The sequence below is a fragment of the Vigna radiata genome, chromosome 6, assembly GCF_000741045.1.
Source record: "Vigna radiata var. radiata cultivar VC1973A chromosome 6, Vradiata_ver6, whole genome shotgun sequence".
Lineage (NCBI taxonomy): Eukaryota > Viridiplantae > Streptophyta > Magnoliopsida > Fabales > Fabaceae > Vigna > Vigna radiata.
The window spans coordinates 31,218,998-31,246,184 of record NC_028356.1 but is presented as its reverse complement, the minus strand read 5'-3'; the positions used below and the strand labels follow the sequence as shown (position 1 = coordinate 31,246,184).

The 27,187-nt window shown below is 31.2% G+C and overlaps 2 protein-coding genes across 2 annotated transcripts; one reads left to right on the top strand and one right to left on the bottom strand.

Annotated features, from left to right (window-relative positions):
- Positions 1-9,362: 9,362 nt before the first annotated feature.
- LOC106764924 (MAR-binding filament-like protein 1-1) lies at positions 9,363-12,529 on the top strand. The gene is made up of 2 exons (XM_014649365.2): positions 9,363-9,776; positions 9,982-12,529. The coding sequence occupies exons 1-2, from the start codon at positions 9,726-9,728 to the stop codon at positions 12,244-12,246; spliced, it is 2,316 nt and encodes a 771-aa protein (XP_014504851.1). The 5' UTR covers positions 9,363-9,725; the 3' UTR covers positions 12,247-12,529.
- Positions 12,530-22,363: 9,834 nt separating this feature from the next.
- On the bottom strand, positions 22,364-26,924 carry LOC106763056 (protein MEMO1). Its single transcript, XM_014647222.2, has 8 exons — positions 26,694-26,924; positions 26,333-26,417; positions 26,162-26,230; positions 25,893-26,005; positions 25,458-25,569; positions 25,243-25,386; positions 24,022-24,196; positions 22,364-22,676 (listed from the first exon to the last, which is right to left on the bottom strand). The coding sequence occupies exons 1-8, from the start codon at positions 26,746-26,748 to the stop codon at positions 22,539-22,541; spliced, it is 891 nt and encodes a 296-aa protein (XP_014502708.1). The 5' UTR covers positions 26,749-26,924; the 3' UTR covers positions 22,364-22,538.
- Positions 26,925-27,187: the final 263 nt, after the last annotated feature.

Here is a 27,187-nt window from a genome sequence, read left to right as displayed (position 1 = left end):
TTTAGTGACAATACCACTTGTCCTATGACCAAAAACCTATGGGAGCTAAATCCACTAGGCTCGTCTAATGAGTTATGGGTCACCTAGTTAGTTATTGGTCATCCAACAAGTGTATCGTCTAAAATTCTCTAAAATTTCATTATTTTTTTCACTTTCACTTAGTGGTTGACTGGCTTGCCGCGGTGCATAATTTAAAAAATTTCCACAGATATTTCAAGTGTTCACTTTGGTCAATTTGGATGTTTTACTCGTTTCTCATGCCAAAATTGCTACATTATGTTAAAAATTGACCTTTATCAATTTTATATCATCTTATTTTATTATTAGTAAACTGCTTAAAATTGGGATCGATGTTACATAATATATTTTTTTAAATTTTCCTTTTATACCGAATTTGTTTTTAAATACAAAATTTATTACATACAATTAATTTGTTTTATTAAGTTAAATTATAAAATTATACTAAATTATACTAACTTTTTTATATTACACTAAATACAAAAAGGTTATTATTTTCAATTATTTTTTTTTAAAGATCAAGTCTTTTATGAAGCTAACTAACTATTTTTTACTATATTTAATATATTGATATCTGAAAGAAAAATTATTTTAGTTAAAAATAATAAAAAAATAGTCACTTGATTAATTGTTTGCATAATCAGACAAATGTTAACCATCTAATTTCGGTGAATAAAATATAAACAGAATACTAGATAATACATTAGTATCAGTAATTATATAGTAAAACAAAAATATTAACAATATTTGTTATATGAAAAAACTATAATCCACCTTATAAGATATAAACAAATATGGTTAAAACTCAAACAAACTATAATTGTTATAAATTGATTAGACAATTTGATATTATTGAATTCAAAAATAAAAATTGTTAATGTATAATGCAAACTCAATCTCACTAAAAAATAAACACATTTTATTACAATATTTTTCTCTCTCACCCAACGAGTTCACAAGCTTGCCTAACTAGACGATCCTAAGAATTTTCAAAACCCTAAGAACTTTCAAAATAACAACATCCGTCCAATGACTTTCATTACCCACCTAGCAAGTCATTCTTGGAGGTGAGTTCGCCCAACAAGTACTTGGCTCGTTCAAACCAATTTTCTTGTAACTCTCTAGACTTTTTCTTAAAATATTTTCATCAACAAGAGAACTAACTCATCCAATGACCAAGTACTATAATGAAAACCAACAATATTCCCAATGAGGCCATACTTCGTCCAACAACCTAATCACAATAATCACTTTACATTTTTACAACATATTTTCATTTAGTGACAATACCACTTATCTAATGACCAAAACCCTAAGAGAGCTAAATCCACTAGACTCGTCTAATGAGTTATGGGTCATCCAACAAGTGTATCTCTAAAATTCTCTAAGATTTCATTTTTTTTTCACTTTCACTTGGTGGATGGTTGGCTCGTCCTTGTGCATAATTTAAAAAATCCCCACAAATATATCAAGTGATCACTTTGGTCTATTTGGATATTTTTACTCGTTTCTCATGCCAAAATTGCTACATTATGTTCAAAATTGACCTCAAATAAAACCTCTTGACTCAACTAATATACCTCAAGGTTCTATACTCACAAAACATTCTAAACATCCCATAAATTAGAATTGATACAATTTCTTAACAACATCCATGTTAACAAAATATCCTACTTTACCAAACATCAAGTATCGTCACAAATATGTTTCATTCAATCATATTAATTAAACATCACAAAATAAACAACCAAATAACTTGTTTTTCTTACTTGAACTTGAGCTTTTATCTCAACTAAGTTGCACCAACTCTATCTCATACACTCTCCCTATACTAAAAAAAAAATTAGATAAACTATTTAAGCATACCCTAGCGATCATAATCAGACAAAGGTTCATCTTAAATTCTTTTGAGTTGTATGTATTCACAAAAAGCACCACAGACATACAAAAACTCAAAATGACTTAACAAATGAACAAAATATAAACTTACTCTGATGGAGATTCCGATTGACTAAAATGTTATACTCTATACCATGATTCTTATGATTCACTTTGATATACAAACATATATAAATGGATGGTTCAAAATGTTAAGTCAATATCGTCTAAAAAGACTAGACTGCCTAGAAACTCGTGTTTTGAAGTTTAACGTACAATATTAACAAAATGTTGTTTATTAATTAAGCACTTAATCTATTGCATTTTCTAAAGAATAACACTGAATAAAGTGTTTATCAATACAACTGCCTATCCAAAGAGTTGAACGAAAATAATCATTTACAATGTTTATATAAATATAACACTTTGAAGTAAATAATGTCTAACATACATGATTGACAAATAGTGTCTGATATAATGAAAACATTTACGAAAATGCTGAAGCTCGTGATTTAATATCCAAACGGATTTTGAGCCAATAAGAGTCTAAATGAAACGAATCATCTAAGATATCAGTATAACGCGCTAAACGCTATGAAATGATATATGAATATTTGATATCACAATTGCATCTGATGCACAAACTTAAAAAGCCTTAAACGTTATAGAGCTCCTAATAGAGCATCTAATTGACATAGCATCTGAACAAAAAGATAAAGTGTTTGAACACAAGTTTCGTTAAACACTATACAAATAAACGTCTTTACAAGCTACTCAAAGTAGGCTAGTATCAAACGATTGTATCAAGCATCATGTATAAGCGCTTAAACCGTCCAGCACATCAAATGCCTAGGTCATATAATTGTTTGAATGAAAGTATGTTTAAGTACTTTTTGTCAGTTGTTTTGTGCTCTTTTTTTCTGTAAAGATTGTCAGCTTTATTCAAAAGCCTGCTTAGAATCAGAATAACGTTTAGAGACATGAGGAATTCAAAGAAAGTTTCATACATATATTTTGCATGTCTCATCCATACACAATACAATTGCTCTACAAGAAAGCAACATAGCTGATGACTCTATCATAAAGGCTACATATTTAGAAGAAAATCAAAGTTCTGAGTAATGATCATTTCTCGAAGGAGGCTATATAAAGCGGACTCGTAGAAGAAAAGAAAAAAAGAACAATTCTTGAATCATTACGCTATTCTACCTCTAAGATCATATCTCTAAAGCCTTTTGTTCGAAGAGAAAGAACCTTTTACAAGCTTTCAAAAGTACATTGTATTATTCATATGTCCTCGCTAAGAAAGTTCTCTTATGTCTTGTAAGAAACCAAAAACACTTGTTGTGTTAGACTCAGAAGTGAATTCAAATACTTATATTGTTTAATTTAGTGGATTTTAACGTTCTAAACAAGTTATCTAGTGTGAATACCAATAGTGGTTAAACTTGTTCTAGTCAGGTCGACTAGGGTTGAACCAGAAGTGGTTGATAATACCTGATGTATACTAAGAGTGACTTGTACTTGTTGTAATTTTTGTAAAAGATTAATGGAACTCTTAAGAGGTCTTAAGGAAGACTAGAGTAGCTCAGGTTAAACGAATCAGTGTAAAAATACATGTATTATTGTTTTTCTTGCTTAAACCATTTTCCTAATTACTTTATTGAAAATACACACGTCTAACAATTATTGCAGATTGTCTAACTCCAATAATAGTAATTAAGTGTTGATTTGCAAAAAGATTGAAAACACTATTCAAATTCTCTCTTTGTAATATTTCTCGCATTTTACAAAATCTTAGAGAAAGTATAAAAAAAAAATCTTCAGAGAAATGATAAAATTTATAAATGAGACTCAATTAACTGATTTTTCTATTTATATCTCATTTTTAATAATAAGATATATAAAAAGAGGGAAAATCCATAACCTCAGCTTTTACAAATTTATTGTTCATTTTAATTTCATAAAAAGTCATTATAATACTTTTCACATTGTGAAATTATACATTTTTAAGGAAGTTTATACTTTTTACAATAGTTTTTCCTTAGTCATACAGTTTTTTTTTTATTTGTAGCAAAAAGTAACAATATATAAATTGTTATTCGTAAGGTGAGATTAGGACAAAATAGTTTTAGGTAATTTTTTTGTATTTATGAATTTTAGGAGTACTCCTTTTGAAATCATTATGATTACTACCGAAATTCATAAAGGACCATTAATTAGATTTAGGATAAATCAGAAAAAAATATTATGTCCTTTTTATACTCAATCGGTCAAACATTAGATGATTTATTACTCTATTTAATCACCTTCTGGATTTAACTTGTCACGCATTAGTTAACTAACCTCTTTAATTCAATGAAAGTTTTCAAATCATCTTCGTCTTTATTAACTTAATAAATGAAATTTATTAAAATTGTAACATGAAATACTAGATATTTTATATGTGATTTAGAGGTTAACATAAGTAAATAAATAAAATAGATAGTATAAGGGATAACAAAAAAAATTCAAAGTGCATCAGATTAATGTGATATTAAAAAATGTAATATGTATGCCTTTCAACAAAAAATATGACTAAAGTCATAAGTATAATTATAAAGTTTGCATTATAATTACTTTGAAACTAAAAAATAAATCGAAAAGTTGGTGATATTTTAGTTTTGAAATTTTTTTATGGAGTTCACATGAATACATTAGGTAGGTTGGTGTGGTTGTCAATATCTTAATCTTCTTTAACCATTGTCACTTGACTTGTGTGTATCAATCCCCTTTGAAACTTCTATAAAGGTAAGAAATGAGAATTTTCCCAATTGTTGACTTTCAATTCCTAAACGAGTCAATCCTATTTTTTATTTTCTTTTCCTTAACCATTTCCTTTTTTCAAATGTAGTAAATGTATATTATAATTCACAACGACTCTCGTTGAATTTAATTTATTTTTCGTTTTTTATATTCATATATTAAGAAATGGATTTTAACTCTAACTTAATCTCATAAAATCGACTTGTAAGATGAGGTTTACATCTCACTTATATATTATAATTTGGTCTTATCTCTAGTCAATATGAGAGTTCCAACGCACCCCATTCACGCCTAAGTATAGACATCTCGTGCGTGATAGTAGAAATTGGGTGGTCCGATAACGACCGGACAACGGGTGGAATGAAATCCCCAAGAAACAAGAAATATCGCTAGGATAGGCTCCAACCATAACTCTGATACCTTATTAAGAAGTGGGCTTTAAGCCTAACTCAACCCACAAAACTAGCTTATAAGGTTAGGTTTGCACCTCATTTATATATTATAATTGGCCTTATCTCCGGTTGATGTAAGACTTCCAATTGGTCACTACAAATGAAGAATAAATTTTGGCTTTTGTTGATGGTTCCATTCCTTGTCCACCTAATACCACGATGCAAGAGTAACAAAGGGAGAAGCCATAGAAGGAGAAGAAAAAGGCAGGAAAGCCAAGAACAAAAGGTAGAAGATGAAGATCTGAGAAGAAACATAATTGGTTGCGGAAGAACGTGATGAAGAATTAATTTTCTCATGATACCATGTTATGAGAAAAGAAAGGATGAAAATGGTATTTCTTATTCAATGATAAGGAGAAAGTACAATTGATATATATAGCTGTTTAGAACAATATAAAAATGGAATATAAGTATAAAAACATAATATAAATATATGAACATAAATGCACAGATATGAACGAAAAATAAATTAAATCCAATACCCATTTTTTTAACAATTATAATAACTTCAGAATTCAAGAAAAAACTAAGTAATAATAAAATGTGGATTACATAATTAATGCAATAATTCTTTTATAGTACCAAAAATAAATTAGTATTAAAAAATTTTAAAAATAATAAATAATTATCAAAAAGTAAACGAAATTATATATTCACACCATGATAACAAAAAGTAAATAACTAGGAATAGATAGACAAAAATAATTTATTAACAATTAAATAATCACTAATCCCAAAATCTATAACCTAAGTGCGAAAGAGTAGAAAATGTCAATAAAAATATTAAAAATAAGGTTTAATATCTTTTTTCGTCTCCACTTTGACTGCTTAATATCAATTTAGTCTCCATTTCTAAAAGTGTGTGAAATATGTCTTCAGTTAGTAAAATTTGTGTCTAATTGATCCCTTCCGTTAAGTTTCATCAAACGGCGTTAATAGATTGATGATCTGGCAACATAGAGTGATGATCTGTCAGCATACAGTGCTTACGTGCCATTATTTATTTGTCTGCGTGTTGACGTGTTATTCTTCTTCTTCACTTCCCTGTCTTTACGACTCCTTCACTTTGCTTGGACTTTCGGTTGAACTCCTTCACCGGGTATAACCAATCTCACTTTGTTGCAAGACGCGTCTTTTATCCCACAAAAGTTCCCATCACAAAAACTTCTTCTAATTTCTCATCCTCATCCATCCCTTCATTCTCAATCTTTTTTGTCTTCTCCATCTTGCCGCAAATCACTACCAGTCCTGGCTTTGGTCTCACCTTCGTCCTCTACAACACCGTCGACCATCCCTAGGCCCTCGCCAGCCAGTACTTCGGCCTATTCACCAACACCACCTCCCCCACCTTTTTCCCCCTTGTCGCCGTCGTGGCAGGGCTAGAACCCTGAATTCAACGACATCAACGATAGAATATCCAAGCCTGGGTCGATTTTGATGGCCATAATCTGTTGTTCAACAATTCAGGGCATGCGATGGCAAGCGATTGAGGGCAAGCGAGGGAGCTGAACACGACATGGGGAGGTTCCCAACACCACATGTGTGGTGGGGACACTGGGTTACTTGGCACCGGAGCTGGCCACAGTTTAATGCGCGAGTAATTTTGGGTTGTTCCCCTGTTCTTTTCTGCAGGTCTTGGATAAGATGTTTGAGTTTTGGGTTCTTGTTTGCAGATCGGCAACGCGGATTAGGGTTTCAATTTGGGACTTTGAGGTCCTCTTTTGGGGTTCTTAATTAGGAATTTCTTGTGTATCTGCAATTGTAATGAATGAAATTAGGGTTGTGATTTTGTTCTATTTCATTTTGCGATTTGCGAAGGTGAGATTTTTCGTTTTGAGTTTGGATTCAGGAATTTTGTTTCATCTGCGTATTAGGAATTTTGTGAATTTTGTTTGAATGAAATTAGGAATTTTGTTTGATCTGCGATTTCCACTTCCGTTAATTAGGAAGAACGAACATATCTAGATAAAATGTCCATCATTTGTTTGATTTCAGATTTTCTCACACTAGAAAAGCTGGAGATCCGTTTGGACCTGAAGAAATGAACCACAAATTTTTCTAATTTCTCTCCAGTAGTCTTTGAAGGGAGAGAAAATCATCTCTTGGCCATTGTATGTGAGTTTTAGAGGGCCAAGAGAGGAAGGCTTGGTGCAGAGATCAATGTCATGGTGATTTGGGTTTGATTTGCGTTTGATCATCAATGTCGTTGAAGGAAGAGAAGGGAATTTTGTTTGATCTATCTATAAATATTAAATTCAAAAATCCTATCTTAACCAAACACCATGTAAGCACGACACAACTAAATAAAGACACGTAAGCACTGCATTTTACCATATCATCAATGTATTGACGCTGTTTGTGAAACTTAACGGAAGGGATCAATTAGACTCAAATTTTACTAATTGGAGACATATTTCACACACTTTAAAAATGGGAACTGAATTGAGATTAGGCAGTCAAAGTGGGGACGAAAAAAGGTATTAAACCTAAAAATAAAATGTCAAAAACATCAAAATGAATTTTCACTTGAGTCACGGTTTTGAATTAACTTTTAACTCAATTAACCTATAAAAATTAAATAAACTTATTTTTAACTTAATTAATAATAAGCTAATGTAAGTAGTTAGCTCATTTTAACATTCCTAAAAATAATTATCGTATGGATGCAATAAAAGTTGTAGAACGTTGGACAATCCTAAACATTCGAATTAAATTGTTGATATTCTAAGTGAGAGGAAACAAATTCTACCGTAACATATTGAGAAGGAAAATGAATAATAATATATTTCATGAAAACTAATCATTTTAGTGGTTGACCATATAAGCAGAATAATGATTAATGGTGCGAACAATTTTTTAAGCAATAATCACACTTGAATAATCACTTACAATTATCACTACTTTAGCAAATGTGACCACCATCATCTACTTGTAAATTTTACAAGAATGATGAATCAATCACAACAATAAGAATTTTTGGATACTACAAAAATTACAAAAACACACAAAAGACTATATTTTTTATGGTTATGTTCTTAATATGAAATGTTTACTTATTTACTTAATAATTATTCTTTTAACTATTTTTACTAAAATATTTGTTTTTTTTAATTATATTATGCCATCCAGATATAAAGCTTTTTCTATAAAATATTAACATAAAAATAATTTTTCAAAAATTTAACAAGAAAACTCTTCACGTAAAAGCCCACCCACACAATTCTACATGGCCATGGACATCAAGGGTGGTAGGACCACGTCTATGTCTCTTTTTCTTTTTCGAACTTCATTGATAGTTATTCTTAACCATATTAATAATACTACTACTAATAATAATAATAATAATAATAATAATAATAATATATTATTATTATTATTATTATTATTATTATTATTATTATTATTATATCCACACACATAATGAAGCCGAAATAGTCGCGAAATGTTACACTCACAACTTCATCCATTTTTCAATATCCAAACCAAGTCTTTCAATTTGTTCTCATCTGTCTCTCTCACATCGCCTTTTCTAGACAAAGCATTTCACCCACACTTTTATCATATTATTAGTATTTATCCTTTTAGACTGCTTTTCTCATATTACATGTCAGCAAAAAATAAAATTCAATGCAGTGGTGCCTGTTAATATAGAAAGAGTTAGATATATTTGTATTCTTTAAATTCAGACATAAAATTACAATTTATTATACTTTTAAAGTTTGATATAAATTTTTAAATTTTAAAAATAAATAGATATAATTTTTTAATTTAATTGTGTGATTTTTTTTTTATATTTTAAATTATTTCAGATTGTGTTTAAACTGTTTATACAATGCATTTCAATGCTAGATACATTTTAGTTAGAACATTATTTTAACACTAAAAAAATATAATGCTTTTTTATTAAAAAATATATAAAAATAGAAAAGAAAGGAATTTGAATTGAACTAAAAATACATTTTACATTATTATCAAAATAGTGCTGACTAAAATTTTGATATCATATTTTTTTTTATACTTTCCTTAAAGTAATTTATTTTATAAGAACAGTAAAATTTAACATCTAATTTTTTTTCCTATAAACGATGAATTACTTAAATAATTCTATCTAATGCAAGATAAAATTTAGGACAGCGTATATTATAATATTATTTATTTTTATTAGGTAGTTTATTAGTGGTTCAAATAAAAGGCTGAAAGGAATCCTTTTTCGTGTCCGCTAAGGACACGTGAGGCATCTCGTTTCTTTCTTTAGCGGATTCCCCTTAGTGTCAGCAAAACGCTGTGCCTGCAGCTGCTCCTGCTGTGCTTAACTTTGGCACTTCTTATCTCAACAACCATTTCTTCTCTCTTCTTCTATTTGCTCCTCACATTAATGCGTTTGCATTCCAACCAATCATTTTCATCTGTACATAAATAACCCATCGCTTTCTCTCTCAGTTCATTCATTGCTGTAAAACCGCGAGGTCATGCTAGTTTCCGCAACTTCTACCAGCGGTTCCGCGCGATTCTTGATCGCGAAACCTTCTTCCATCGGCGACTAACTGCAATGCGCCGCTCATCGCTTCGTCCATGGCTTTCTCCGTTTCACTTCGCCCTACCACTTCTCCATCTCACTCACAGGTTCTTCTCCCTCAATTTGCTTCCTTCTTTTTGTCGATTCTTTTGATTTTACCTAAATAATTTGTTTCAGAATCAGAATTTTTTTGGTTTATGCTAATTAACAGTTGTAGTAATTTCGTTGTGGTTCGATTCATTGAGATTTGTTAAACGAGTTTGTTTTGGAAAATCGGACTTGAATGTGACGTTGAACGGTTTTGTTGTGTAGCTGTTTTGCTCTGTTAGGTTCAATAGTAGGCGTCGCGGTAATCGATTAGGTTTCGAGTCGGACGGCGGGAGAAGATTTCGTCGTTTACGGAACAGTGCTGGTGTTGGTGTTCGTGTTAGGTCTGTGTTGAACGATAATAGGCCTAGCGTGAACGATTATGGAGCGGCGGAGTCTGCTAGGGTTTTGTTCGAGAGGTTGTTTGACCCGACGCAGAGCCGGTTTAGCGGAGAGGAGCCGGATCTTCGGATTCTGGAATCGGATCTCGAGGCAGCGCTGGCGGCGCTGAAGAAGAAGGAGGATCACTTAATGGAAGCGGAGAGGACGGTGTTGTTGGAGAATAGTAAGTTGAAGCACACGAAGGAGGAGTTGGAGCGGCAAGAGAGTGAGATTGAGGCTGCTAAGGTTAGGTACGAGAAGCTCCAGGAGGAGATGAAAGAAACTACTGGTAGATTGGTTGCTCAGGCGAGCCAGGTCGAGGAGCTGAAGCTTAAGGTTAGAGATCGCGATCACGAGATTGATGCGGTTCAGTATAGTTTGAGGTTGAAAGAAGAGGAAGTGGAGAAAATGAGGGTTGAACTGGAGGTGAAGAGTCAGGAGGCAGCAGTTCTTGACTCAGAACTTAGAGAAAAAGGAAAGCTTTTGGATGAAGCAAATGAAATTATGAATAAACAGAGGGCTGAGCTTGAAAAGTTGAAGAAGGCAGTTGGAGAAAAGGAGGAGGAGATTGAGGTCTTTCTGGATCAGAGGGAGGTTGAGAGGGAGAAACTGAAGGTTGCTGAGGCCAATTTAGAGAAGCAGGCAATGGATTGGTTGTTGGCGCAGGAGGAGCTTAAGAGGCTGGGAGAGGATGCTGCCAGGCATGCTGAGGAGAGTAATCAAACTTTGGATGATTTCAGAAGGGTGAAGAAGCTTCTGAATGATGTGAGGTCTGAATTGGTTTCTTCTCAGCAAGCGTTGGCATCTTCTAGAAGCAAAATGGAAGAGCAAGAGCGGTTGTTGGAACAGCAGCTGTTTGAGCTTTCGGAGCAGAGGGCTAGTGTTATGTCATACATGGAAAATCTAAAGGATGCACAGACTGAAGTGGAGAGTGAAAGAACAAAACTCAGGGTTGCTGAGGCTAGGAACAAAGAGCTTGAACGAGATCTGAAGATGGAAAAGGAGCTTATTAATGGGTTAGAGGAGGTGTTGAAGAAAGAGAGAACTTCTTTAGCACAGGCAGTCACGGAAATGGATTTGCTCCAACAGGAACTGGGGAAAAAAAGTGCTGAATTTAGAGAAACAAGTGCCGTTCTTCAGGTCAAAGAATCAGAGCTCGTTGATGCTAAACTAGAAATCCAGCGTTTGAAATCTGAGAAAGCTTCCCTTCAGGGTATTTTGGAGGAGAAAGACGTGGAGCTTTCCAATGCTAGAAACATGATGGTGGAAGCTAACCAGGAAATCTCTGATCTTAAGATGCTTATGAACAGCAAAGAAACCCAGCTTATGGAAGCAACCAATATGCTAAGGGAGAAAGATGAGCATGTGAAGATAATCCAGAGCGAGTTGAATGATACAAATCAGAAGGCTTTCGAAGCTGAAACAGTGGTTGAAAGAATTTTAGATCTTACAAACAAACTGGTTACTTCGATTCAGGATGAAGACACAAACTCATCGAGACCACTGCTAGATGGTTTGGGTAATCAACTACTTGAGCGGCTATCGGAGGAACCTGCTATTGAAATGAGATGGCAACAAAAAAGACTTGAGAAAGAGCTTGAGTTGGCCAAGGAAAACTTAAAAAAAAAGGAGATGGAGGTTCTTGCTGTACAGAGAGCTCTAACAATAAAAGATGGGGAGCTGAAAATGACTCTTTCAAGATTGGATGCAAAAGAGGAAGAGTTGAAAAAGGTAAGGGAAGAGGTGACAGAAGATACCAATGATCTGAAAAGGCTGTATGCTTTGGCACAGGAGAAAATTGGTGGGGTAAGCTTAGGAGATTTGGTAATTGAGAAACTTCAGCTTGAGGCAGCTCAGCTTGAAGTTGAAGCTGCCACCAATGCACTGGAAAAGCTTGCCGAAATGAGTAGTGAACTTGTGAATAAGGCAATCATGAGTGTTGAAGCTGATAACTGTATCAGTCTTGTGCCAATTGATGACAAAGCCTCCAATTTGATCACAGATATCAGTAAATCTGACTGTTTCTCTGAGGTGAAAGCAGGAGTGGCTCGACTCTCAGCTTTGTCTGAGCAGCTTCTGATGGAGGCAGGTATTGCTCCTGTAAACTAAGGAAATGAAGAAGGTTGTGAAGATGTCTTGTATTTATATATCGGTGACCAAAGCCAAAGTTAACCTGTCTTTCCGGGTGTAATAAAAAATATTCCCTACAGATAGCGACCACGTCTGTTATTGGTACTTCACTCTAAGATATGTTCAATCTTCAATGATTTTGTTATTGCACAAGCCGCATTCAGATTGTATTTGTTTTAGACAAAGATAAATAGAATGGAAAGATTTTGTATTGCCGCTTTTCCCTACGACGAAATCCAAGCCCCTTTCGTTTAACCTTCAAGATTGAGTGAAAGAGTGGAATAACTTTCCATGTGCCGTCGTAAGTAATTTATTTTTTTTTTTCCTTATGACAGTTTTTAAGTTTGAATATTTAATAGCTGAAAAAAACTGTACGTTGCATTCATTTATACACTTAAGCGATTTACATGGATGACAAACATTCTAAAACAAGCAAGAGTTATTATCAGACTGCAAAAATAGATTGAAGCATGTATTTCAGAGAGCAATTCAATATTTATCATCTCTGAACTGCCTACTTTCTCTAAAGCCGCTCTAGAATACACGTTATAAGATGGACGCATACAAACAATTGTATTACTACGCCCAATCACTTCCGGGCAAGACGTAAATTTATTCTTATTTTACTTTTATTTATTAAAAATGCTGACTTATTTTATTCATCATTTTCATTTACACTTATTACGAGTTTTAAACGTTGAAAAGAAAAGAAAAATAGACGAATATTTTATATTATAGAAGTGAAGCAAAAAATTAAAGAACAGAAAACTTAATTACTTATTTATAATTTGTTTCAGCGAGAAATTTCAAAGTTTGAGAGAATTTGAAAATTGCAACTATTGTTATGCAACTCTTTTGTTTTTGAACCCTTTTTTTTTCCTACATATCAATTTTTTAATATTTAAGATTATATATGTTTTTGTTAAGTATTTAAACTTAATGTGATTTTTCGTTTATCATGTCAGAAAACAGTTAATACCCTGTAGCGAGAAGAATTTCATCTATCAATTTCTTAGATATAAGGATCTAATAAGATTATGAAATAAGATATTCTAACTAAAATCCAGTTATGTTTTAGGGTCAAAAACATCCTTAATTCTAATATTTAATATGACCTAAAAGAGTAGTGATAGAATATGAGTATTCCTGGTTGGATTTTTTTAATAAAAAATGTTATATAAATGAAACATAAATTCAAATATATTTCAATTTACATAATTTTTAATTTAATATAAACCTGAATAAAATAAACTTATTTTAGATCAATTTTTACAATTTTTGTTATTATATAGGTTAACGTTTTATAAGAAACTTGTTATCATATTTATAGTTTTAACCTTTTTTAATTTATAAATAAATAAAAAAATTAAATAATTAAAAATTAAAATAAAAGTTTTAATTTTATTAAATATAATATACTATATTATGTTATAACTATGCAGTAAAAAATTTTTAAGATAGATATCCATGTATGCATATCAAGATGGAATGTACATCATGTTCTGAATTAGACATTCCACCATTATTTTTGTTTTCAAATTTTCAAATTTTATTATTAAACTTTTAACTTCACGAGTTTTACCACTAAATTTTTAATTTCACATATATTATTACTAAACATTTCATAAATTTAACTATCATGCTTTCAATTACTTTAGTTTTATCTATACATTTTTATCTTTTTATCTATAAATTTAAAGTGGATTTGAAGTGAAATAATAATAATATTTCATTTAGTAGGGTCCAGGAAAAATAAGTAAATATGTGCAGTAGTTTTATCATTGTTAATAAATCTGTTAATAATATATTTATTATTTTAACATTTTTTTTATTTCAATAATTATTGATGATAATGTATAAAATGTCATTATTTTTCTCTTTATAAAATAATTTATATTTCCATTTGTAATTGAGTATTGTATTAATATAATTAGGTGTACACTCTTATTTAATTAGAGCCTTATAGGAAAGGTATGTTAATTTTGTTTACTTTTTAAAAGTAATGTATAATAAGAAAAAAGTAATTAATATAATCTTAAACTTTACAAACTATAGTTAAATAGAAACAAGATTTCAACAATACTCGGACAATTAAAAGGAAATTAATATTAGCTGTTAATTATTAGTTCAGTTCCATAAAAGTAATAATTATTAGTATATATGTGTGTGAAAAATATATTAATGGAACCATTTAAAAGTCATCAATGGTAGAAGATATCTATGCATATTTTAAGCACAAGAAATTTCCACCCTTGAGTTTGGAGATTAAGAAAATGGTTTATACATTTGAATAAATAGATTATGGATAATGGGTTAACGAAAATTTTGTATCAATGCTTCTTACTTTCCCCCTTCCTATTTTCAAATATAGCGAAATTAAAAGACATTATTTTGGTTTATTTTCAATGGTATTTCTCAATTACTAATTGGGTGATATATGTATAGTTAGTTTCTCTAGGAAGAAGTTCATCTATTATTTTAATAATTCAAGAAACTATAAATGATCTTTTAATAACTTGTGTAGTTCCTATAAGTATTTTAATTACCAATTAATGAAATACAAATAATTTCAATAGGAGAGAGAAAAAATTAATATATGTTATTAAATAATCATTTATCAGCATTTAGTGTTTAACAATATTTTCACTAAATATCATATCAACTCTCCTACCTTTCTGATCTCTCTTTGTTAAAGATGACACGGTTAAGTATTATGTTAATTTGAAAAGGATCCTTTGTATTGTGTTATTATGATTCACCTATTGTCCCATTTCAATAAAAAGAAAAAAAAAAACTATTACTTTCAGTAAAATCACTATCAAAATTTTCAAGTTAATTATTATTGTACCATATGGCACCGAAAGACCATATTATCACCCGATAATTAACCACGCTAGATGGTCTTGGAGAGTTAGACGCAACTGATCGAGCATTGTAAAAATCTTAACTCTGGACAGCTAGAAGATGAGCGTCTGATCTAAGTCAATAATTAAGTTTTTCTGGAAAGATTAAGGTAAGTAATAATTAATGATATTGGGTTGGGATTAGATCATACTTAAGGTTTCGCTAATCTCAGACCTATGATGAAAACTATAAATACAAGTCAAAGGTAAGAGATATGAATTCACATTTACTCTATATTTACTATCATTGTTTTGAATTATTGTACGGACAATTTATTGACTTTGTTTGACATCGGAGAAGCTTTGATAAATACACATCCAAACGGTGAAGACGAAGACGAGAGACACAAACGAAGACGAGAGACGAACGAGACGATTTCTCAAAAAAAATTGTGCAGGTGTTAGGAGTTGCTTGATCTCGTACCCAAAACAACTACATTAAATATACTTTAAATTTTATTTAAGATTTGATTTGTGATTTTTTCTTTTTATCCCTATAATTTTTCTGTCTTGTCTCCCCCCATAAGATCACTCATGTCTACATGCCTTTTTTTAATACACCTAAAAAAGTCTTATACAAAGAATAATAATTTCAACTTCTCTAATAACATCCTTTATACAAATATTTCTACCATATTTTCTTACAAACTTTCTAAGTTAGTATACTTTGAATGATAAGTATTAAATGTTTTTTATGGTTTCAAGATATAAACTGTATTTATCTTGTATTTAATACTTTCTATATAGTGGTAAAAAATTAATACTTTCTATATAGACTGATAAAAAAAATTTAATACTTTTAATACAAAACATTAAAAAAAAAGTTACAAAATTAAAAGTATTGCATTTATTAAATTATAAATACCTTATCACACATTACACCAAACACAGTTTGATATTGGAAAAGAAACGTAGGTAGCTAAAGCAACACCATGTCTTTTGACCTGAACAGAGACCTTGCTGTATTGGTCTTAAAGTATTTTCATGACCAAAATTTTAAGGAAGCAGCACTGACGTATGTGTCTTTCTTTCTCTTTAATTAACGTTGTATATATGTATGTACGTACGTATGTGTGATTTTTTGTTTTATGATGTTAATTTTGTGTTTGCCAGGCTTGGTTGTGAAAGTGGGTTGTTCTTTGACATGAAGTATTTTGAGGAGATGGTGCTTAAGGGAAACTGGGATGAGGCTGAGAACTATCTTTTAGGGTTTACCAAGGTCAAGGACAACGATTACTCAATCAAAATATATTTTGAAATCAGAAAACAGAAATACTTTGAGGCATTGGACAAGTAAGTTTTTTTTTTATTTTATTTTATGATATTAGAAAACATGATATTAATGTTCTGAAAATTCCACGTCAACTAAATATAATATTAAATATTTGTTGAAGAACATGGGTGTCTATATTGTATGAAAAAGTGTTTATTTCATTTGATTTCTGTAGTAACGATCGTTACAAGGCCTTAGACATCCTCTTGAAGGATCTCAAAATCTTTGCACAAGGGAATGAAAAGTTGATCAAAGACCTTTGTCACCTTTTGGTAGTTGATAATATAAGGTAGATTTCAATTTCTGTGGTTATTCAATGGATAACGATCGTTTGATAATATTTTTTTGACAATATTTTAACATCATCTACGTATCATTCTGTGATTGGCCCATGTTAGTATTTATGATTATTATTATTAATTGTGGAGTAATTTTGATCAATCACATAGATGATATTAAAATGTTGTCAAAAAAATGTTGTCAGAAAAAGGTTGTCCTGATTATCCTTGTTCAATCATACAGTGTTTGATTTGCTTAACCTTATTTTAAGACTAATTTGTCGGTCCTAAACAGGGAAATTAAACCAACATATCGAGATGCAATTTCTGCGAGGAAGAATCTGATAGTTGAAATTAAGAAAATTATAATTCAACATCCTCTTTTAGCTGGTAAGCTAAAACTGCCAGACATCGAAATTCACAGACTGCGCCATCTTCTGAATCAAAGGTATCACTCTACCATCCTAGTTTCAAGTTTATATGTTTTCATATTTTCCTTTACTTTGATTTCTGCATATGCATTTCAGCCACACATCAAATTTATTTACTGTTCCATTCCATATTTGTTAGCTTAAAATGGCAGAAGCATCAAAGGCCTGATCAAGAACCTGACCTTTTAAGGGATCCTGACACTAATTCCAAATCTTCTGCATCTTCTATAGCAAATTCAGGTATATATATCATTTTATTGTATTGTCAGGAAACTAATTTCCTCCATGCCTGTTTATTATGATTCAGTGATACCAGTATTGGATATAACATGTATATGTATATGACTATATGCTTATTTTAAAATAATAAGACATGATAAGTGAAATATGTATATTAAAAAAATATATAAAACTTTTTATTAACATGATAAATAACATGATAAATATATAAGTGTTATTGTATGAATTTAAATTAAAATCAGATATATTAAACGTTAAAATAAAATAATTATAAATTATTATTATTATAAAAGTATTGATTTATATATTAGATATTTTATTGATAAAATATCTTAAATTATTGGATACAAAATACTTGTCATACACAAATACATAATACAAGTTGAAGTATAGGTATATTGTAGCTTATTTATCACATGTTGTCACAATTTCAAGTATTTTACATATTTTTGTTTTTATATTTTAGTTTGGCCATTTAAGTATTTGATTTGAGGCAGCCTTATGATGTAGCCTCTTTTGTTTTTGAGGAGCAGCTATGGAGTGGAAACTTTTAACTGGTAGAAGGCTAAGTATGGATTCAGAACAGGTTAGTAGGATGAAAGCTTTAGCCTATTGCTGCCTTTATTTATATTTTACTCAACATCTCATCATTTTCTTATTAAGAGAAACTTCAATGGAGTTTTGGGAGATGTCAAAAAGGTTTCAATTGAAGAATCCAATAACAATTCATTTCAGTGGCAGTACTTGCAGCTCCCTAAGCATCCTCAAGTAAAAAGGGTATCTAATTTTTACATTATTTCTTTTCTTACAATCTATCAATACAACACATCACATAATCTATTTCTAATAAAGCAGATTGTTAAATTGGCTTACAACAATTCGGGGAATTCAATTCTGGCATTGGCATCCAATGGTATTCATCTGGTTTGGCTCTGGCCACGCACTGGCTTTAACTTGGATGGCAAAGTAATTCACTTTCTTTTATATGATTTTCTCTTTTCCTCTCTTGTGATTTCTTGTTTTGTTAAGAATTTAAGTGTGAGTCAAAGTTCCACGTTGGATAAAAATAAGAAAGTAGAATACTATATAAAGATCAAAGATCCGTTAATCTACTGCGTTAAGATTTTGGATAAAAAGTGATATAAATTGGTTTTTGCATTTCTCCAATTGAACCCTCTCATTGATTGATAGACCAGACAGTTTACCACTAATTAAGTTTACAGGCTAGTGTTCAGGTTTGTCCTCAGTTGCAGCAACCAAAGGATGGCTTCCAAGCTATGATCAATGAACTTTCAAGTGTCAAATGTGCAAACCCAGTTTCCTGTTTTGCATTATCAAGACAGGGTGGATATGTGATATCAACATCAGGGGGCATGATCTCCTTGTTCAACATGGTCTCCTATAAGGTAATACAAAAGTACAATGATACTTTAAGTTTACAATGGTATGATTTAACTTAATTTATGGCACACACTGCATAATTCAGACTCTGAGAACCATCATGTCTCCACCACCTATGGTAACATGTCTTGCTTTCTACCCTGAAGATAACAATATATTTGGTATTGGCTTTGATGACTCCAGCTTAAGTATATATAATGTTCGTGATGATCAGGTATATATATCTCTTTCTCTCTTCTACAAAGATATGTTCCATTACATGTTTCAAACAACATCGAAGCTGCTTTCTGTTTCCTTATCATACATTTATGTCAGGTTTTACAAAAGCTTGAGGGTCATTCTAAAAGAGTTACCACTCTTGCCTTCTCAAGCACTTCCAATATTCTTATATCTGCTGATGCAAATGCTCAGGTTACTATTTAATGTTCTTTCTATCAATCATGTCAACCTATTTTTCTTAGATTTCAATGATAATTAAGATTGTCTTAGAAATCTAAGTATGAGTTTATGTTTCATTTATGTGACAGATCATTGTATGGAATACAAATGGGTGGAAAAAGCTGAGAGATAAAAAGTTGGAAATACAAGAAAACCACATGATAGAATCTGAAACTCAGATTCAGTTGCATCCAGATCAAATGAAATTCCTTGTTGTATATTTTGGTCATGTTGCAATATATGAAACAACAGAACTGAGATGTGTCAATGAGGTTCTTTATTCTTCCTTTCACATATCACATATAATGAAAGGACAATGATATTTTGACAATACTTTTTGACAACTTTTTTGACAACGGAATACATGTCATCATTTTACTTGTCTATTTGAATTTATATTTAAAAAATATTTAAAACATACCAATCATAAGCTGTCACATATGCGTTGTCAAAAAATTGTTAAAAAAATGTTAGTTAAAAAAAAAATTTCCATCATGAAAGTCATTTCTTTCTTTTAACTTGGTTAATTTGTTGTTTCCATGGTGACAGTGGGTTCCAGAAATTCCACAGCTTATCTCTCAAGCAACCTTCTCATCAAATGGTCACATTGTCTATTCCATTTTGGTTGATGGGACAGTCACTATATTTGATGCATCAAATTTTCAAATTCATTGTAGGATTTCTACCTCGTCTTATCTTCCTCCAATTTCAAGGTATTTTATTTTAGACTTTAAATTTGTCACATTTTCATAGTAAAAATAAATTATTTGAATTCTCTAAAGAATAACATCTAACATGTAATCACATATGTGTGGTAAAATTCATCTTTTCCTATTAAAAAAACTTAATTAAGTAACATGGTATATAAATAATCCTGCTGAAGAGAAAAAGCAGCAAATTCAATTTCCAGAATATCTATACTAATAATATGCTAATACTAAATTCAGTTTTCAGAAAATCTATACTAATAAGATTGAAGATAAACGTGATAAATTATTAGGATTTCTCTTCTTAATAATAACTATAACCAAATAAAAAGGATAACTATAAAATAATTAGAAATTGCATTTTTCGACTATGTTGTCAATATCATATTTTCGACTAAAATATTAAATCTTGCAAGACAGAAATATTGATAGTTTATGTATCACATTATTTTTAAATAGTTTTCATTTAAAATATAATTTTCATGTTGTTATACAATTTTTGTAGATAAGTTATATAAAATTAATCTAATGAGCTTGATAATGAAACACTTTCAAACAAAAAACACACCCCATGATTTTATTAACCAATGAATTGTGATCTAAAAAAGAAAACTCAGAATCTCTTTGTCTTTATATATGAATTGAATGTTGGGAACTAAGTTTCACATTGGATAGAAATGAGAAAGTAGAGCATTATATAAAGATAAAAGACTTATTAATCTATTGTCTTAAGGTTTTAAACAGAGAGTGGTGTCAATCTCTCGTATGGTTGAGTTAGGTTCAGATATCAATTTCTGAATGGCATATGTGACATTTCCATTGAATTTAAATGATATATTGTTGTTTGTTGCAGCTTGAGCATCTACCCAATTTCCATTGCTGCACATCCACAGAAAGCAAACCAGTTTGTTGTGGGGCTGACAGATGGTAGTGTTTATGTGTTTGAGCCGCAGAAACCAGGTGGTGATTGGATAAAGAATCACTGAGCTACCTAAGGGGTTCAAATGCATTCTTCATTGATCATGAAATGTTGTATCAGTAGAAATTATTAGCAGTGATTATCTTCAAAGATACTGTGTAGTAGCTTCTAATTCTCATATACTTATCATTTCTTCTTGTGTAATGGAAGTTACTGATATAAATCTGTAATCTCATTTAAGATGAAGTTATATGCCAATGAGCATTTCACTGCTGAAATTTTGACTTTTATGGACTTGTTTAATCAAAAAATTTCAATGGGATCAACAATTCAATTTTAAAAGTGTAGTTTGTACTATAATCATTCTATATAAAAAGTGAATGTTAGTCTATCCATATGTTAAATTATAATTTTATACAATTATTTATCTTAAATTTTGCTTAAATTAAACAATAATACTCTCATCAAATTATTTATATTTCAGTATATTTAAAATATATATATATATATATATATATATATATATATATATATATATATATATATATTACATATATTTTGATTTATATAAATTATACATCAATTAATTTTATACTGATGTATAAAATTTTGTAGGCACGGTCCATTTGAAAAACCTTTCAGACTAAGAATGAATTTTGAAAAAATATGATTCAATGGAAAGATGGTTAACTGTTTTATTATTGTAATTTTATATACATTTATACACACAATTGTTATCGCCAATCATATTTTAAAATAAAAACATTAATTAATTTGTAGCAAAATATTTATCTAGAAAACTGTGAATATTCACGCGTCCATGTATTATATTCTATTAAATATTGCCGCATGTAAAGTGAGAATTTTTTTTTCTAATTTGAATAAAAACTTTTCATAAAAATGTTTTAAAAAAAATAACGGAAATTAACAGACACTTTAACACGGGACCAAAACGTGATATACTAAGACACTTAAATTTTAGATTTTAAAACAAAAAATTGTTGAAATGTTTTGCATGAAAAACACATTTTACCTTAAAAAATTAAATCTTCTTTATTACATCTCAAATAAATGATTGTTGTGTCACTTTGATTATCCACACCAAGACACTCAGCAGACAGATAACAATTCACTTAACAAAACTGCTTACAACCTAACAAAATCACAAAACCTTCTTATATATGAAAAACATTTTTTCCCTTGGTTTGCTTGTTGTTGGATGATCTCAAAATTTTCCTCTTCAACAATTTTGGGCCAAAAAAGCTTTTGTTTTATGAAAGAATTTGATCAGCAAGTTCCTAATGAAATATTTTTAAGTTTTCTAAAAAGAATACATCTAAATTAAGATATAAAACCATTGCAAGCACTGATAGTACCTATCACATCACTACCTCGGCTAAGACTACTTTAAAAAAAAGCTTATGTTGGCAGTGCAATTTAAGAATTTGACAGTTGCAACCAAAACATCATCAACTCCATGTTCATAGTCACAACTGTCCAAGCATGTTAGTGTGAAAGAATTTGATTATTTGACAACTTCCCCGGTCTAAAGACAAGTGATATATGTTAGTGAGAATGATCTATCAACATGGAACATAATATCCAAATGTTCAAAGCTTAAATATAAAATAGTCGATTTAAAAGGAAATGACAATGCTGAATGCCACATAAATGAAGAACTTCAACTGGAGCTTGATTCATCAGTTTTTGCTGCTGCAGATGCATAACTAACACTACTATCCCTGCTACTTTTGCACTGGCTAGACTGCTCATAGCGAAGAAATTTGATTTTTATCTTTGTTGAGCTGTTCCTCAGCATCTGATAAAATTGCAAAAGATTGAAAGTAAATATAGGATTAGCAACGAACAGAAAAACTCATTTCAGGTTATAAGCAACAAAATATAAGGATCAAGAGATGCCATATAAGACCAAATAGACATCCTTCAATTTCATTACCAATATTTAGTGAATGTATATGTGCCCGCACCCACATAAAATTTGCAAGAAATGCTGGTAAGCATTATACACCATTAATTCTTTTAAAGTAGGAGCTGAAGAAACTAGTAAAATGCCAGTAAAGTGAAACTAGATTTTGAAATCTTATCTTTCAAGTTTCACAAAAGATGCCTCAAACTAATTCTCAAACTCTCCAGTACAATATTGAAATCACAAGTAATGCTTCAAGAAATCCCAAGATCAAAATAATAAAAACACTGACTTCAAACATTTACCTCCTGATGGACTCAAAAATAGTTCATTTAGGCTGGTGACATTAAAATAGGGAAACTTTAGAAAGCTAGATATATGACTTGGCCTCACAAATAAAACTGGAACGAAATTGAAAACCAACCTAGTCAGTACCTCTATGACAGAACTAAAAGCGTCAAATATGTTGAGGTCAACTGGGCCTAGAATTTCTGTACTGGTTGTATGATGCCCAACACCAAAGCTCATTATTCTTAAAAGTTTTGGAGTAGACATACATCCTATGAAGGTACATTCAACGTTCCTGTTTTTTTGTTTTTGGCTTCCTCCACCTTGTCATAGTTTTAATTTAAATGTAAAACTGATGGGACAGCTAAAGGTTCTCCTGGTGTATCTGGTGTGGGGATATTTTTAAAGATCATCATGCTTCCATTGTAGGTTTTTCTCTTCTGATCTTGGTGTTCATAGTGCCTTTATATGTTGAGGTGATGCGTGTGAATCTGACTATGGAAGTTGTTACCTTCAAAAGTTGGACTAGTCTTTAGACTGAGTGACTCAACTTGTTATTAAAGTTTAGTTCAACACTTCAATTATCCATTGGGAACTTCATAGTAGGTGGCTGAATTGTTTGGTAATTAGTAATACTATTTATTCAATTTGTGCATGATAGAGAGGGTAATCAATATGCTGATAAACTTGTTGAGTTTGGCACTAGATATCAAGGCTATAGTGTTCCTAGGTTCATTTGCCCTATGTTTTTCATGGATAAATGTGATATGTCCTTTTGTAAGGTTATGGACTAGAGGATCAGGTTTGACATTGGTGTGATAAGAAAACATGATTTATAATAACAACAACAATGATACAATAATATTATTGTTCTTTACTTCAAGTTGTTTCAAGGTTCTCAAATTAGGGAGGAGATACTTTCATAAGAGTATTGTTACAAGGAACTTACATGAAGAAAAACACTAATTGGATGTCTTCCACATATTGTATTGTCATACTCCAACAGATATTGTTTGAACGAATCTGGATCTCCTGTTTCTATGATATCCATGCCCATCTTGTCTAGGGCCTCAATAGATTTGTATATAGGCCCGTGCTTCTTGTCATAGTGTGTGTAATTGAATCTGACACAAAAATGTTAATCAGAAGGTTATATCAACGAAAAAAGATCTTTAAATGCTCAATAGTCTACTTCTGCTTCAAACTAATGAGACAAGAGATATTCATAACATATATAACCATGATCAATAAGCAGAAGTGTACAGCATTCAAAACACTAGAGTCCATTTGTTTGTTGGAAAGTCACCTTAATTGAAATCACCCAAAACCTGCCTTAGTTGTGGTCTCTTTGGAGCAACTTCATGCAGGATGTGACGGGTGTGTTGCGTACTTTAGTTCCCACATTAACTAGGGATAAGGCCTAAACACGGCTTATAAAGTTTGGATAATTCTTACTAACAAACCAATTATGTGTGATTGATTTAGGCCATAAAATAAAATGGTAAAAAGTCTATCCTAGACTCATTGGATTCTTGCCTTAATTGCAATAGCCTCTTTGGAGCACCTTCTTCCATTTGAGATAAGGATTAGGTAGTTCTCATAAAGCAAGAGTACTTTTACACTTTTAAGCTGGTTTTGAAGGATTGCAGTAAGCTCCAAGCATATTATTTGAACAATGTAAATCATCTAACTAGTCAAACAAATGACCATGGAAAACAATACTAGAGTGTTAATGTTTGTTTTTGTGTGCTCTTGTTAACACGTCTCAAACAACTGTAGAGGAATATTTGATAGAAGGAAAGTCTTTACTTCCTTGGGAATTAGAAGTAGGAATTTTCTTTCCCTTGTTTGTTTTATTATTTAACAAAATAGCATTCCCAGGAAACACTTTGTTCCCTGATTTTTTTACTTATGTTTCCTACAAAATTGTTCTCATGGAAAGATGTCCCAAATTGGTAAAAGTTTTGATGCTGTAAAATCATTTAATGTGATAAATAATTAATGTTACTGGGAAAATTCAATCAATAGCACTTGCGAAAATCTTTGATTCCAAAGAATATTTATGATTCCTGAAATCTGTAATTCCTAAGCACAGAAATTTTTCCTTTGGGAAGCAGATAGTGGAATGTGTAAAAACAGAGGTAGTTGAATGTTTACAAATTGTACATACCGAGATCCCCAGTGACAAAAGTCTGATGAAATAGAGAAGAAGTTATTGGGATTATCTACATATTTGGCAAGAATCTGTCCATACATAGCTTCATTTTCAGCACTAACAGCACCAACTAAAATGGGTACAATTTTCACCTGGTACCTGCATCAGTATTTGAATTTAGTCCCTGTTGCACAGCTTCAAAACAGGAAGATCTATATAGCAAAACTTACCCTTCAAATACTTTAGCAAGATATGGTAGGTGCATTTCCATGCTATGTTCAGCTTCATCAACACGAATATCCATCAGTTCAAATTTCCCTGTAGCTTTAAGCTCCTCAATTACTGGCAAAACAAAAAGTTAGATGTGAGAAACAAGGAAAGAAAGGACCATTGTCAAAGTCAAACAGAATGGGTCAGTTCTCAGCAATTCAATTCAAATAATTTACCATCGTAGAAACAAACCAGCATCACATAAATTTGATTTTCCATATCAATATGATCTACTTATTTCCAATTTCTCAATTCATTGAATACCTCCTCATCAATATTATACAAAGAACACGACATTCACACATATAATCCCGCATTCAAATCCTTGCTGAAAATATAAGCAAGAATGATCACAATTTAATATTCTTAAAGATTTCATACAGTTATAGAGGTACCTTCCAAATCAATAGGCAGATCACCTATGGGAGTCTTGTAGACAGTTGCAGTTGAAAGTGCACACTTTGGAGTGTAATAGTGGTGAGAAGGACCAAGAAGGAAGACGCGTGTACTAACACCACCATAAAACATAAAGAAAAAACAACAATAATCCATAAGTTAGCAGAAACTACAGCAGCACAAGCAAAAAGAACAAGCAAGCTAATCCTGTTTCCACAAACAAATGAATGTGAGAAGAATAAGAGCAGCAAACAAGAAACAAACCCACATGTGTGATGGATCAATGTTTCCAAAGGCATAAGCAGCAGCTCTTCCTGAATAGGAATAACCTGCATGTCTAACATCATAACATTCCAGTTGCACCACAAACACACATCAGAGTTGTTTCTTTATCTCAAAAACCAAAATCAATAAAAATAAAAAGGGCACTTCCACTTACGGTGCTATCACTCCCCGCACCTCAGGAGACTTAGCCAAACCACAGGATTGCAGCCACCCATCAAGTTCCTCTGACAGCTGCTTAGCTGAAAATAAAAATAAAAATTTTAAAATCACAAACATAAGTACAAGGGTGTAACTGATAACAGGTGAATGAACCAAAAGAACAGAAAGTTGAAAACTTTAACTGTTCATGAAGTAGTTCAAAACAATCAAACCGTTTAATTTATGAAAAAACTTCGACCCAATTGCATGCATCGAGAGAAACAGCGATCGAAAGATTAAAAAAACGAAATCTGAACCTGATCAGCGAAATTGAACTCGAAATCGGTGAATCGTGAATGATAATTTGAGGGACTTACGGTTGTCGGTGTACCAAGAACCAGCATGGGAGGGTCTCCTGACCTTGGTGCCCATGATTGAGGATTTGAGCGGAAAAGAAAAACAAAAAACCTAAAACTGAATGGAAGGGGCTGGAGGATTTTCTTTTTCAAATAGCTTAACTTCTGAAGAGTCTGATTGCAATGCTCTAAGCTGTTTTATTCTTCTTTCTCCAACCACTGCTGCAACTCTAGAACTTGTTTTTTTGAGAAAAATCATGTAACCGTGTTTTTAAATTAAGAGCAAAAGAAAGTTGGTAGTTTTTTTTTTCATAAAAAATATTTGGTAGTTAGGATAAAGAAATATATATTTTATCTTTTTTTAAGCGAATTTTATTATATTTGTTAGTTAAAACAAAAAAATTTAAATTAACTATCTTTTTTTTCTACTTTTGCTTTCGGTTATTATTATACTATCATTATGTATCACGTAATTATTTTCTCCCATTTTACTTTATTAGTGTTTCACTCATGAA